Source organism: Oncorhynchus mykiss, chromosome 13 (assembly GCF_013265735.2).
Source record: "Oncorhynchus mykiss isolate Arlee chromosome 13, USDA_OmykA_1.1, whole genome shotgun sequence".
Lineage (NCBI taxonomy): Eukaryota > Metazoa > Chordata > Actinopteri > Salmoniformes > Salmonidae > Oncorhynchus > Oncorhynchus mykiss.
This window is the reverse complement of record NC_048577.1, coordinates 13069220-13084124: the sequence shown is the minus strand read 5'-3', so window position 1 is coordinate 13084124 and position 14905 is coordinate 13069220. Positions and strand designations below refer to the sequence as shown.

Here is a 14905-nt window from a genome sequence, read left to right as displayed (position 1 = left end):
TGTCTCTCTCACGTCACTGATTAGTTGCAGAACTTTCTTTCACTGCTCCGGTGTTGAAGGCAGCAGGACTTGGACTCGAACGTCTCCCGAACTTCTTGGGCCGTCGAGGAGCGTTGACGATGGGATGCAACTTGTGCTAACAAGTGAAAAGAAGAATCCAGAATCACTAGGGGAAGTAGGGAGTCTGCTGCTACGCTGTCCTTCCTTTCCTTTTCTCTCGCAGAAGAGAAGACTAACTTTTTCAAAGACCGTTTTCTGGGCCACAGGCCGACTTGTTTAAAGGACTTGTTTTTGCTTCCGGTAACACCGAAGAAAAAACAGAGTCGCGCTCTCTCGCCCTCTTCTCTCCCTCTCGCTCTCTCTCACTTTTTTTGGAAGCAGAATTTTTAAAGTAAAATGGGTCTTTGAGAGAGTTGGCACATCTCCCTGCGCTATAATGGTACGTGCTATGTAAATTAATATCATCACTGGAGAAAGCCTTTCAAAGCATTGACATATTATTTCTAAGTTTGATATGTAGAATACCTTTACACTTTAACAATATGTTATAATTATGTTACAATTAATTTAAGAGGGGACTTATTTGATTCACGTCAGTCAAAATCTACATCTCAGTCAAAAGAGGAGTATTTGTTATTGATTAGACTAATTACTTTAGTGCCTACATGTGTATTATTGTATTATTTAAGTAATATTATTTTATTTCGTGTGTGACACTAAACGGTCAAAAGTGAAGCACCACAATGCAAGCCAAGCTCACCTGTATCCCCGATGCTTGTCTAGCTAGACAAGTGGTAACTACTCCGTTTTGTTACTGTGATGTGTCTGACTATCATAAACAGCTTATTATCCCACGTTTATTTTCTCACACTCTTTTTATTTAAACCACGAATTTTAATTAAATGTAGGCCTGTTATTATTAATATTATAATTTATTATAATACATTATTTTACATGTATTATAACATTTATAATATTTTGCCTATATGCCTATTATTTGTTATTATCAAAGTAAAAATAAATATGAGGCTATATAAAAAAAAATATTTAAAAAACATTGAGAACAAAATAGTCGTCTGAATATAAAACCCATGTGATGACGAAGTGGCGGGATGCTGGGTCTATTCTGCGGTGGTTAGCCTACATCAAAAAGAATAACCAACGACGACAGCATGTTTTATCGTTCTAAGAGAACAGTTTGACAGGCCAGAATATGGGACAGTGCGGGTGGTTCTTGTGTGTCGGAGACCAAATGTTCAACCTTTTAGAAGCTTCATTGTCTGGGGTGCATCTCTTTCAAATCAAATAAATGTGTATTTGTTGTGTATGTATACACAGATTAGCAGATGGTAAAGCAAGTGCAGCGAAATGCTTTTGTATCCTAGCTCCAGCAGTGCAGTAAATGTCTAACAGTACAATAGGCCTATAAATACACAAATAATCCCGATCTCTTTCTCCTACTTGCGGAATTGTCTTTTTTCCCCCTGTAGCCTGTCGGTTGTATTTTCATCAATGGGTCGGCTAATTGAGTTGCGTAGTTGATGACACTTCATATAGGCTCCCGAAAAGGGAGGGGGAAGCGGGAATAGATTTCCCCTCAGTATTGGTGTGTTTATAGTTCATAGGCCCGTTCAAACCATCCAATGGATATCAGACTTGTTTTTTTTGCCAGAAGCATGTGGTTACTTTACCACAAGCTATAATAATAATATGCTAATAATAACGATAATAATATATGATATGAAATCAAATTTAAATTAATAATCTAAATTAATAATATAGCCTAAGATATATAGCACATAACATACATTGTGTGTACAAAACATTAGGGATGCCTGTTCTTTCCTTGACAGACTGAGCAGGTGAATCCCGGGGAAAACTATGATTCCTTATTGATGTCACCTGTTAAATCCAATCAATGTAGATGAAGGGGAGGAGACAGGTTAAAGAAGGATTTTTAAGCCTTGAGACAATTGAGTCATGGATGGTGTGTGTGCCATTCAGAGGGCGAATGGGCAAGACAAAATATTTAAGTGTCTTTGAACGGGGTACTGTATGGTAGTAGGTGCCAGGCACACTGGTTTGAGTGTGTCAAGAACTGCAACGCTGCTGGGTTTTTCACACAACAGTTTCCCGTGTGTATCAAGAATGGTCCACCACCCAAAGGACATCCAGACAATTTGACACAACTGTGGGAAGGAACGGAGTCAACATGGGCCAGCATCCCTGTGGAACGCTTTTGACACCTTGTAGAGTCCATGCCCTGACGAATGTAGGCTGTTCTGAGGGCAAAAGGGGGTGCAACTCAATATTAGGAAGGTGTTCCTCTCCTTAACTCTGACTGTTCCTAACCGCATTGGATTACCATTGTAATCTCTGTATCATAACTCTTCCTTAATATATGATTTGATATGTAAAAGGGACAGATGCATTACACTTTTGATAGTTCTGTTTAGTTTTTAAATGCATTGTCTGGATTGTATACACTCAGTGTATATAGAAAAGTCATTATTATTCAAGAGGTCACTGATAATAATATATTTTAAGTCCATAGTTAACATCAATTAAAAAATGCTATTTTCTGTGTATTATTCAGGCAGCATCAGTAATAATACACTGTAACCTACACTCCAGTCACATTAGGAGTTATATTAGTGTAGTCCTAGGCCTTTTCTTGAAGCCTGCTTTCTGAGGCAAACACCCACTTCTGAAATGTACTACTTGATAGGGTGTGTGGTGTGTGTCTGATGTGATTATTCAATCTACACAGCCCGTCAGTCTGACTGGCTCTCATCTGCACACATGGAATCTCACATCACTGACTCTCAAACGTACAAACATAACATGATCCATTAACAGGTTATACTGTAGGGCTGTGACAGTCATGGCATTTTGGATGATGGTAATTGGCCAGTCAAATGACCGTTGTCACCGTAATAACCGTTCAAATAGCCCCATACGAGCAAATAGGAGCAAAACAGGAAGTAAATATCTGTGCTAAAATATGCGCTGTGATTTGTTGATTCAACTCAACTGAAATGACAAAAAATACACTCCATTTCCTGAGCCACATCAGTTAACATAATTTGATTGAACATTCTACATTACCATAGAAATGATTGAGTGTACCCATGAGTTTGACAGTCAAATTGCCAGTGTTAGAGGTTCCAAGCCTGTTCTATTCATTCTGTTTCTATGTGCTGCTGCTGCATTGTGGACACCGTTGCCTAGGCAACCGAGACTAGTTTGCTTGTTTCAGCAAGGAGCAACAAAGTTTCATCAGGTTGTTAATTAAGAGTCCATGTTAAGCCTAAAACAGACTCAACTTCCCATCTTCAGTCAGCTGTTCGTTCCACACAAAACGTTTTTAAAAACGGTTATGAAGGTTATTTTACTTTCATGAGGGTCTTCATCCATAACCATATGGTAGTTGTGCCAGCACTACGTTATAGGGGACTTAGTAAATACTGTAGAGCAGCATTTCTCAAACTCGATCCTCGGGACCCCAAAAGTGCACCCTCGGGGTTCCGATGACAGAGTGAGGAAACCCTGCTATAGAAGGACAGGGATGTAAATACAAGTTCCTGGGGGATAGAAAAGTTGATCCTAACAAATGTTTGGTTCATGCATCAGTGAACACGATAATACAACACAAAACATCATTACCAGCATTGACAAGCTTCCCTGTAGTCTATGTTGTGGTTATTATTAGCCTCCGATTGGAACTTTGAGCTGTCTCGTCTGTCAACCTCGACATCACATCATCACCATGACATTTGAATGATTTTAATATCTGGATTCTATTTCTATGGGCTCACCGTGTGTTCCGTTATATGCCCCATTGAAACGTGTGTTCCGTTATATGTCCCATTGAAACGTGTGTTCCGTTATATGCCCCATTGAAACGTGTGTTCCGTTATATGCCCCATTGAAACGTGTGTTACCGTTATATGCCCCATTGAAACGTGTGTTCTGTTATATGTCCCATTGAAACGTGTGTTACCGTTATATGCCCCATTGAAACGTGTGTTACCATTATATGTCCCATTGAAACGTGTGTTACCATTATATGCCCCATTGAAACGTGTGTTCTGTTATATGCCCCATTGAAACGTGTGTTCCGTTATATGCCCCATTGAAACGTGTGTTCTGTTATATGCCCCATTGAAACGTGTGTTACCGTTATATGCCCCATTGAAACGTGTGTTACTGTTATATGCCCCATTGAAACGTGTGTTACTTTTATATGCCCCATTGAAACGTGTGTTACTGTTATATGCCCCATTGAAACGTGTGTTACTGTTATATGCCCCATTGAAACGTGTGTTCTGTTATATGCCCCATTGAAACGTGTGTTACCGTTATATGCCCCATTGAAACGTGTGTTCCGTTATATGCCCCATTGAAACGTGTGTTACTGTTATATACCCCATTGAAACGTGTGTTACCGTTATATGCCCCATTGAAACGTGTGTTACTGTTATATACCCCATTGAAACGTGTGTTCCGTTATATGCCCCATTGAAACGCTTGTGTTTTGTAATCTAATGCGTTGTGGTAAACTCTCCCTGTGTTAGAGCTCAGAAGCAAATTACTCCCCATGATCAGCCTATTGTGGGAAACAATGAGGTTATTGTAACCAGGAGAAACATTATTGTTGAGTGCACATACCACAGTGTGGTTTCACGTTGTTAGAGTGTGTGGTTTCACTAGTAAGTTACCACACTGTGGATTCACGTTGTAAGAGAGTGTGGTTTTTCTAGTAAGTTACCACACTGTGGTTTCACATTGTAAGAGAGTGTGGTTTCACTAGTAAGTTACCACACTGTGGTTTCACGTTGTTAGAGAGTGTGGTTTCACTAGTAAGTTACCACACTGTGGTTTCACGTTGTTAGAGAGTGTGGTTTCACTAGTAAGTTACCACACTGTGGTTTCACGTTGTTAGAGAGTGTGGTTTCACTAGTAAGTTACCACACTGTGGTTTCACGTTGTTAGAGAGTGTGGTTTCACTAGTAAGTTACCACACTGTGGTTTCACGTTGTTAGAGAGGGTGGTTTCACTAGTAAGTTACCACACTGTGGTTTCACGTTGTAAGAGAGTGTGGTTTCACTAGTAAGTTACCACACTGTGGTTTCACGTTGTTAGAGAGGGTGGTTTCACTAGTAAGTTACCACACTGTGGTTTCACGTTGTAAGAGAGTGTGGTTTCACTAGTAAGTTACCACACTGTGGTTTCACGTTGTTAGAGAGTGTGGTTTCATTAGTAAGTTACCACACTGTGGTTTCACGTTGTAAGAGAGTGTGGTTTCACTAGTAAGAGTATCTCGGTAAAGACAGACATGTAAGGACAGAGTTAATGTGTTACATACATTAATACCACCCTTCTACTGTGTAACTAGGTGTATAGTGTTGGCCTATAGGTGATCTCCCTCACTACTGTGTAACTAGGTGTATACTGTTGGCCTATAGGGATCTCCCTCACTACTGTGTAACTAAATATATAGTGTTGGCCTATAGGGATCTCCCTCACTACATAGTGCTGGAGATACTGTAAATTGTGTGGGTTATGCAGGGTTTTGTTCCAGCCCACTTACACACCTATGCTGGGATGAAGTTGGAGACATGTGAAGGGAACAAGGACAGAAAGAAAGGAACATCTTCCTGGGATGAAACACAGCTACAATATATCTGGTATAAATACAATATATCTTTATTGATACAGTACAGCCCGGTATAAATACAATATATCTGTATTGATACAATACAGCCCTGGTATAAATACAATATATCTTTATTGATACAATACAGCCTGGTATAAATACAATATATCTGTATTGATACAATACAGCCCTGGTATAAATACAATATATCTTCATTGATACAATACAGCCCTGGTATAAATACAATATATATTTATTGATACAATACAGCCCTGGTATAGATACAATATATCTGTATTGATACAGTACAGCCCTGGTATAAATACAATATATCTGTATTGATACAATACAGCCTGGTATAAATACAATATATCTGTATTGATACAGTACAGCCCTGGTATAAATACAATATATCTGTATTGATACAGTACAGCCTGGTATAAATACAATATATATTTATTGATACAATACAGCCCTGGTATAAATACAATATATATTTATTGATACAATACAGCCCTGGTATAAATACAATATATATTTATTGATACAATACAGCCCTGGTATAAATACAATATATATTTATTGATACAATACAGCCCTGGTATAAATACAATATATCTGCATTGATACAGTACAGCCTGGTATAAATACAATATATATTTATTGAAACAATACAGCCCTGGTATAAATACAATATATATTTATTGATACAGTACAGCCCTGGTATAAATACAATATATCTTTATTGATACAATACAGCCTGGTATAAATACAATATATATTTATTGATACAATACAGCCCTGGTATAAATACAATATATATTTATTGATACAGTACAGCCTGGTATAAATACAATATATATTTATTGATACAATACAGCCCTGGTATAAATACAATATATCTGTATTGATACAATACAGCCTGGTATAAATACAATATATATTTATTGATACAATACAGCCCTGGTATAAATACAATATATCTGTATTGATACAGTACAGCCCTGGTATAAATACAATATATCTGTATTGATACAATACAGCCCTGGTATAAATACAATATATCTGTATTGATACAATACAGCCTGGTATAAATACAATATATATTTATTGATACAGTACAGCCCTGGTATAAATACAATATATCTTTATTGATACAATACAGCCTGGTATAAATACAATATATATTTATTGATACAATACAGCCCTGGTATAAATACAATATATATTTATTGATACAGTACAGCCTGGTATAAATACAATATATATTTATTGATACAATACAGCCCTGGTATAAATACAATATATCTGTATTGATACAATACAGCCTGGTATAAATACAATATATATTTATTGATACAATACAGCCCTGGTATAAATACAATATATCTGTATTGATACAGTACAGCCCTGGTATAAATACAATATATCTGTATTGATACAATACAGCCCTGGTATAAATACAATATATCTGTATTGATACAATACAGCCTGGTATAAATACAATATATATTTATTGATACAATACAGCCCTGGTATAAATACAATATATATTTATTGATACAATACAGCCCTGGTATAAATACAATATATATTTATTGATACAATACAGCCCTGGTATAAATACAATATATCTGTATTGATACAGTACAGCCTGGTATAAATACAATATATATTTATTGATACAATACAGCCCTGGTATAAATACAATATATCTGTATTGATACAGTACAGCCTGGTATAAATACAATATATATTTATTGATACAATACAGCCCTGGTATAAATACAATAAATATTTATTGATACAATACAGCCCTGGTATAAATACAATATATATTTATTGATACAATACAGCCCTGGTATAAATACAATATATATTTATTGATACAATACAGCCCTGGTATAAATACAATATATCTGTATTGATACAATACAGCCCTGGTATAGATACAATATATATTTATTGATACAGTACAGCCCTGGTATAGATACAATATATATTTATTGATACAATACAGCCCTGGTATAAATACAATATATCTGTATTGATACAATACAGCCTGGTATAAATACAATATATATTTATTGATACAATACAGCCCTGGTATAAATACAATATATCTGTATTGATACAGTACAGCCCTGGTATAAATACAATATATCTGTATTGATACAATACAGCCCTGGTATAAATACAATATATCTGTATTGATACAATACAGCCTGGTATAAATACAATATATATTTATTGATACAGTACAGCCCTGGTATAAATACAATATATCGTTATTGATACAATACAGCCTGGTATAAATACAATATATATTTATTGATACAATACAGCCCTGGTATAAATACAATATATATTTATTGATACAGTACAGCCTGGTATAAATACAATATATATTTATTGATACAATACAGCCCTGGTATAAATACAATATATCTGTATTGATACAGTACAGCCCTGGTATAAATACAATATATCTGTATTGATACAATACAGCCCTGGTATAAATACAATATATCTGTATTGATACAATACAGCCTGGTATAAATACAATATATATTTATTGATACAATACAGCCCTGGTATAAATACAATATATATTTATTGATACAATACAGCCCTGGTATAAATACAATATATATTTATTGATACAATACAGCCCTGGTATAAATACAATATATCTGTATTGATACAGTACAGCCTGGTATAAATACAATATATATTTATTGATACAATACAGCCCTGGTATAAATACAATATATCTGTATTGATACAGTACAGCCTGGTATAAATACAATATATATTTATTGATACAATACAGCCCTGGTATAAATACAATAAATATTTATTGATACAATACAGCCCTGGTATAAATACAATATATATTTATTGATACAATACAGCCCTGGTATAAATACAATATATATTTATTGATACAATACAGCCCTGGTATAAATACAATATATCTGTATTGATACAATACAGCCCTGGTATAGATACAATATATATTTATTGATACAGTACAGCCCTGGTATAAATACAATATATCTTTATTGATACAATACAGCCCTGGTATAAATACAATATATATTTATTGATACAGTACAGCCCTGGTATAAATACAATATATCTGTATTGATACAATACAGCCCTGGTATAAATACAATATATATTTATTGATACAGTACAGCCCTGGTATAAATACAATATATCTGTATTGATACAATACAGCCCTGGTATGAATACAAAATATCTTTATTGATACAGTACAGCCCTGGTATAAATACAATATATCTTTATTGATACTATAGAGCCCCACATTAGAGGTGTCATAATACCCATTAAACTTAGCGGTCAAACAGGGAAATGGTTCCAATCCTTTTTCCACCATACATTTTTCCCATAAGAGACTTTATGAACACTTCACATAAGGGCTGTATTTCGTGTAGGCTTACCCTGGCATGACATTTTGATAACCATGTAAATCTCTCTCGGACAAGGTGACTTCTATCAATATATTAGTCTCTATTTACTCTCAGATTAGAAAATGCTGATTAGCATCAAAGTCGACATCAAGGAAAACTACCAATCCCTGCAAGCTCCTGCACATCATCTCTAGCTGACACCTTTACTAACAGTTATTGTGTCAATTTAAAACTTGCACAAGACAGTTCACAGAATTACCATTTAAAGACATGTAGCCAGGTTTTATGGCTATTATGACTCATACTGTGGTACTCGATACAGACCTAGTATAAATACAATGCATGTTTATTGATACAATTACAGCCCTGTGCTAGAAGTTAGCTATTTGTTCCGTGGTGACGTTTCCTTTAGGGACAAATCTAGGATCAGCATTCCCTCCCCCAATCCTAACCTTAACCATTAGTGGCGGAAACGCTAAACTGATCTAAGATCAGTGTCTAGGCCGTGGGAACTTCACCCTACACCTAGCTACCTGTCTTGTCTAATATTTGTCACCATGCCAGGTTTATAGTGCATCTCTGGGGCGTGGTGGTGTACACTAAGTCTGTCCCGCAGCCATGCAGTTCTGTATGAACTTGTTCACCCTGTCCTGTCTGCCTTGAACTCTTAGGATGTGAGGGATTTTCTACCCTGTGTCTGTCAGTCGGTTAGTCAGGGTAATTGCTGGCCTGGGCTGGTCTCCATTGTCAATGTTTTATTCATTCAGCCACCCACACACTGTCAGTCACACACACCACTCACACTTGTTATGGGTAACGGTACTTGTCGTGGCCACACAACACACATCCGCGTATGCACGCACGCACGCACGCACACACACACACACACACACACAGCTATGTCTTACTATACTTGTGTGGACCAACAATTGATTCCCATTCAAAACGTGAACCTTATCCCCTAAACCTAACCTTAACTCCTAACCCTAAACCTAACCACTAACCCTAATTCTTACTCAAACCCTAATCCTAACCCACATTTTGTTTTACAAATGACGACTGGCAAAATGTCCTCACTTCTCACAAATGTAGGTGGTTCACTATTCTTTTGAAGACTTCTGGTACTCACAAGTATAGTAAACGTGTACACACACACACACACACATAATGAATTGACACTGAAGTGAAGTCAGTCATTTTGTAGAGGAGTTTCTATACACCTACAGAATGTGTGTACTACATATTGCTCTAACCACAGTTTACTGTTGTGTAAACCTGCTATGCTATTAAGCAGAAAACAACATTCAGCACCACTCTGTCTTGGCTTCAACATCTGAACCCATTAAACTAATGTTAAACCCCCTAAAAGTGAACTGAAATAATTAGCACAGGCCCCATATCCATTCCAAAACCACACACACACACACACACACACACACACACACACACACACACACACACACACACACACACACACACACACACACACACACACATACACATACACACACACACACACACACACAACCAATACTCACCCCCTCCTCCCTCCTCTTTCTCTGTTTTTCTTTTGTCCTCATCCCTCCCTCCTCCCTTCCTCCCTCCTACTCCCTTACTCCCACCTCCTCCCTTCCTCCCTCCCTCCTGCCTTCCTCCCTCCTCCTTCCTTCCTCCCTCCACCTCCTCCCTTACTCCCTTCCTCCCTCCTCCTCTCTTACTCCCTCCTCCTCCCTTACTCCCTTCTCCCTACCTCCCTCCTCACCCCCCTGAGATAGCGGTGTGAAAAATCAAGTTTTCTCCCTGAGGTGGCTCTGGCAGGGATTCACATGCCTTTCATACACTCCCCCCCCCCCCCCCCCCCCCCCCCCCCCCCAACCCCCCCCCCCCCACACACACACACGCACACACACACACACACACACACACTGGAACAGACCGGTTTCGGCCCAGCCTTTGATGTGCTTGCCATCTCATGCAGGTTGGCTTCCTTGGTTTATTGGTGTCTGTACATACGGCTCTGTGTGTGTGTGTGTGTGTGTGTGTGTGTGCGTGTGTGTGCGTGTGCGTGCGCGCGCATATGGCTCTGTGTGCGTTTATTTGGCATCGGCATATCCCGGCCACCAAATTCATAATAATAAATAAAAACAATAATTCTGATAATAATTACTGGTTGTTAAAGAGAGAAACTGACAACGGTTGGATAGTTGTGATGATTGTTCTGCAGCCAGAATAACTGGTTTGGGAGAGCAGCATCTATCAGGTGTGGTGTGTAGCATGTGTGTGAACATGGAAGAGGATGTGTGGGTTTGTGGCTGTGTGTGCATGGGCACATGTGTGTGTGTGTGTGTGTGTGTGTGTGGCCATTTGTGTAATTATTGATACGGTTCCAATAATTCACTTTTAAACTGAACTATCTGAGGATCAATCCCAAGGCTCAATGGAGGTGTGTGTGAGAGAGAGAGTGTGTGTGTGTGTGAGAGAGAGAGAGTGTGTGTGTGAGAGAGAGATTGTGTGTGTGTGAGAGAGAGATTGTGTGTGTGTGAGAGAGAGATTGTGTGTGTGTGATTGTGGTTATTAGTGTGTTCCAGTACAGGTTTTTGGAGATCTCACCTCCAGTTGGGCCATATGGTCCACAATACATCCCCACAAAGAATCTCTCTTTTGTTAGTTATACCAAGCCGGATGGCGATTTATTTAACCAACTGGATCTTCCCACAAAAGCATCCATCCTATATCCATCTCACGTCTTTGATATCAGATGGTTAAAAAAAAAATGTCTCAATTAACACATTTGCATTGGGTTGGTGTTGGTGATCCACTTCCAAACAGGTCAGAGACTCTGTGTGCGTCCCAAGTGGCACCCTGTTCCCTTTATAGTGCACTACATTTGATCGGGGTCCATAGGGGTCCTGGTCAGAAGTAGTGCACCTTAAAGGGAGTAGGGTTCCATTTGGGACGAGGCCTCCGTTTCCAACGCCTTGGTCTCTTCCCTCTAAAATGTTAATTAGCCTGTGCTTTGAGATATTTCCGCTCAGGGCTGGCCATATGGACCAAGCATATGTTCTGTATATACAGTACAATATATCATTCATACATGGCTCAGGGATGAACAGTGATAAGGGGAGATACATTTGGGACAGAACCGAAGGGGGGTTGGTTCAGTACAAAGGGAGACAGTATATTGTGGGGTCTGTGTTATCCCTCCCTTGACATGAGCATGGTAGTGCTTCACCTTTATTCTACTGTGTAATGACAAGGTTTCTATGTGTTCCCCAATAGAAGGATGAGAAAGATTTTCCTGTTGCAATCATTCTCCATCCAACTGCAGGACACCATCTTTCACCAGGCCTAGTAGCATCCTCACACACACACACACACACACACACACACACACACACACACGCACACGCACACGCACACACATGCAAACAAACACACACACATGCAAACACACACACACACCAGTAAACGAGCCAGCAGCCAATTGGACCAGCCAATGTGCCCAGTGCCAACACGTAGCATTTTGGGTCTGGGCTTAGCCAATCAGAACAACTGACACTGTCTCTACCCGGGACGTCCAATCACAGAGGGCCTGTGCACCTGGTGATGCATTAGGGGCCGGTTACAGTGTTAACCGTGGGCTTCAGCTCAGACAGTCAGACCCCCAGACACACACACACACACACACACACACACACACACACACACACACACAGGTGCTGTGGCTAAGGTCCATGAGGAGCACAGGCCAATAAGACCTGCTATCTAACACGTGTCCTGGCACTGGACTGGGTGGCAGCATCCCTTTCCCATCATGCATTGTGTTATCAGTGAGCCGCCTCTCCCTCCTTCTCCCTCTCCTTCTTATCCCAGCTCAGTGTTCTCCGCTCTCACTCCCTCTCCCCCCCCTCTCTCTCTCTCACTCCCTCTCCCCCTCTCTCTCTCTCCCCTTCTCTCTCAACAATGAGAACAGTGTGCCCACATTAAAAACGAGGGCCTCACCGTAAAAATAAGTTTATGTGCTAATAAAGATGATTAGAAATCACACAAGCCGCAAGAAATGGAAGAAAAAAAAAACGTTGTGGGCACAGATTATACCTCCAAAAAATGTAAGTAGGAGATAGAGAGTGAAAGAGAATATTTACATGTTAGTAGATGGTCTTATGCAGAGGAAGTTACAGGCACAATTAGGGTTAAGTGCTTTGCTCAAGGGCACATTGAAATATTTTTTTACCTAGTTGGCTCGGGGATTGGAACCAGCAACCTTTCGTTTACTGGCCCAACCAGTAGGCTACCTGCCGCCGAGCGAGAGAGTGGGATAGAGAGAGGAATAGAGAGAGGGAAAGGCGAGAGAGGGAATGGAGAGAGAGGGAATGGAGAGAGAGGGAATGGAGAGAGAGGGAATGGAGAGAGAGGGAATGGAGAAAGCGTTCATTCCGAGTGGAGGGATATGAATAGCCTTTGTTTTCACCACAACTCAGGGTTGTGTGGTCTGCCAACGTCTGGCTCTTATTATGGGCTTTGTGTCGGCACTGCAAGTGGTGCGCACGTGTGTGTGTGTGTGTGTAGTGTCAGAGGGCATGTACAAATGCATATATGTGTTAGTGATTATGTTTGCACTCGTGTGCTTATATTACATAAATATAATCTCAGTCTACCAGGTAGGCTGTGGATATATACAAGGGGGGTGGAGGCCAGGTTGGCAACAATGTGTGTGTTTCTTTCTGCTGGTCTATCTGGGAAAGTTGTGAAATTGAAAGAGGATTTCACAGAACTGTGCGGCTAGCTACCTGGCTGTGGGATTTGGTCTCCAGCTAAACTAAGTGGAGTGGAGTGGGTTAGCCTGATCCAATCAACCACAGCAGAACTGGAAAGAAATGGAGCTGTATCTCACACACACATACTGGAGCACACACACACACACACACATACTGGAGCACGCGCACACGCACACGCACACACACACACACACACACACACACAAACAAACAAAACAGGCCCTTGCCAGAGCCTTCCATTCCTTTAGAATACAAATTAAGCTTCTCTGAATACAGACTAGTTATTACACTTCCCCTCTGAGTACAGACAAGTTAGTACACTTCCCCTCTGAATACAGAATAGTTAGTACACTTCCCCTCTGAATACAGACTAGTTAGTACACTTCCCCTCTGAATATAGAATAGTTAGTACACTTCCCCTCTGAGTACAGACTAGTTAGTACACTTCCCCTCTGAATACAGATTAGTTAGTACACTTCCCCTCTGAATACAGAATAGTTAGTACACTTCCCCTCTGAGTACAGACTAGTTAGTACACTTCCCCTCTGAATACAGACTAGTTAGTACACTTCCCCTCTGAATACAGACTAGTTAGTACACTTCCCCTCTGAATACAGACTAGTTAGTACACTTCCCCTCTGAATACAGAATAGTTAGTACACTTCCCCTCTGAATACAGAATAGTTAATACACTTCCCCTCTGAGTACAGAATAGTTAGTACACTTCCCCTCTGAATACAGAATAGTTAGTACACTTCCCCTCTGAATACAGAATAGTTAGTACACTTCCCCTCTGAATACAGACTAGTTAATACACTTCCCCTCTGAATACAGACCAGTTAGTACACCTCCCCTCTGAATACAGACTAGTTAGTACACTTCCCCTCTGAATACAGACCAGTTAGTACACTTCCCCTCTGAATACAGAATAGTTAGTACACTTCCCCTCTGAATACAGACTAGTTAGTACACTTCCCCTCTGAATACAGACTAGTTAGTACACTTCCCCTCTGAATACAGACTAGTTAGTA

At 39.4% G+C, this 14905-nt stretch overlaps 1 protein-coding gene across 19 annotated transcripts in view; it reads left to right on the top strand.

Moving 5' to 3' along the window:
- The first annotated feature begins 242 nt into the window (after positions 1–242).
- Positions 243–14905, top strand: part of LOC110485647 (nuclear factor 1 X-type) — a 175121-nt gene continuing 160458 nt past the window's right edge. For all 19 annotated transcript variants that reach the window (XM_036940285.1, XM_036940274.1, XM_036940278.1 and 16 more), the window contains exon 1: positions 243–439. In XM_036940285.1, the coding sequence (XP_036796180.1) occupies positions 437–439 (3 nt within the window). In that variant the 5' untranslated portion in view covers positions 243–436. The remainder of the gene's footprint in view (positions 440–14905) is intronic.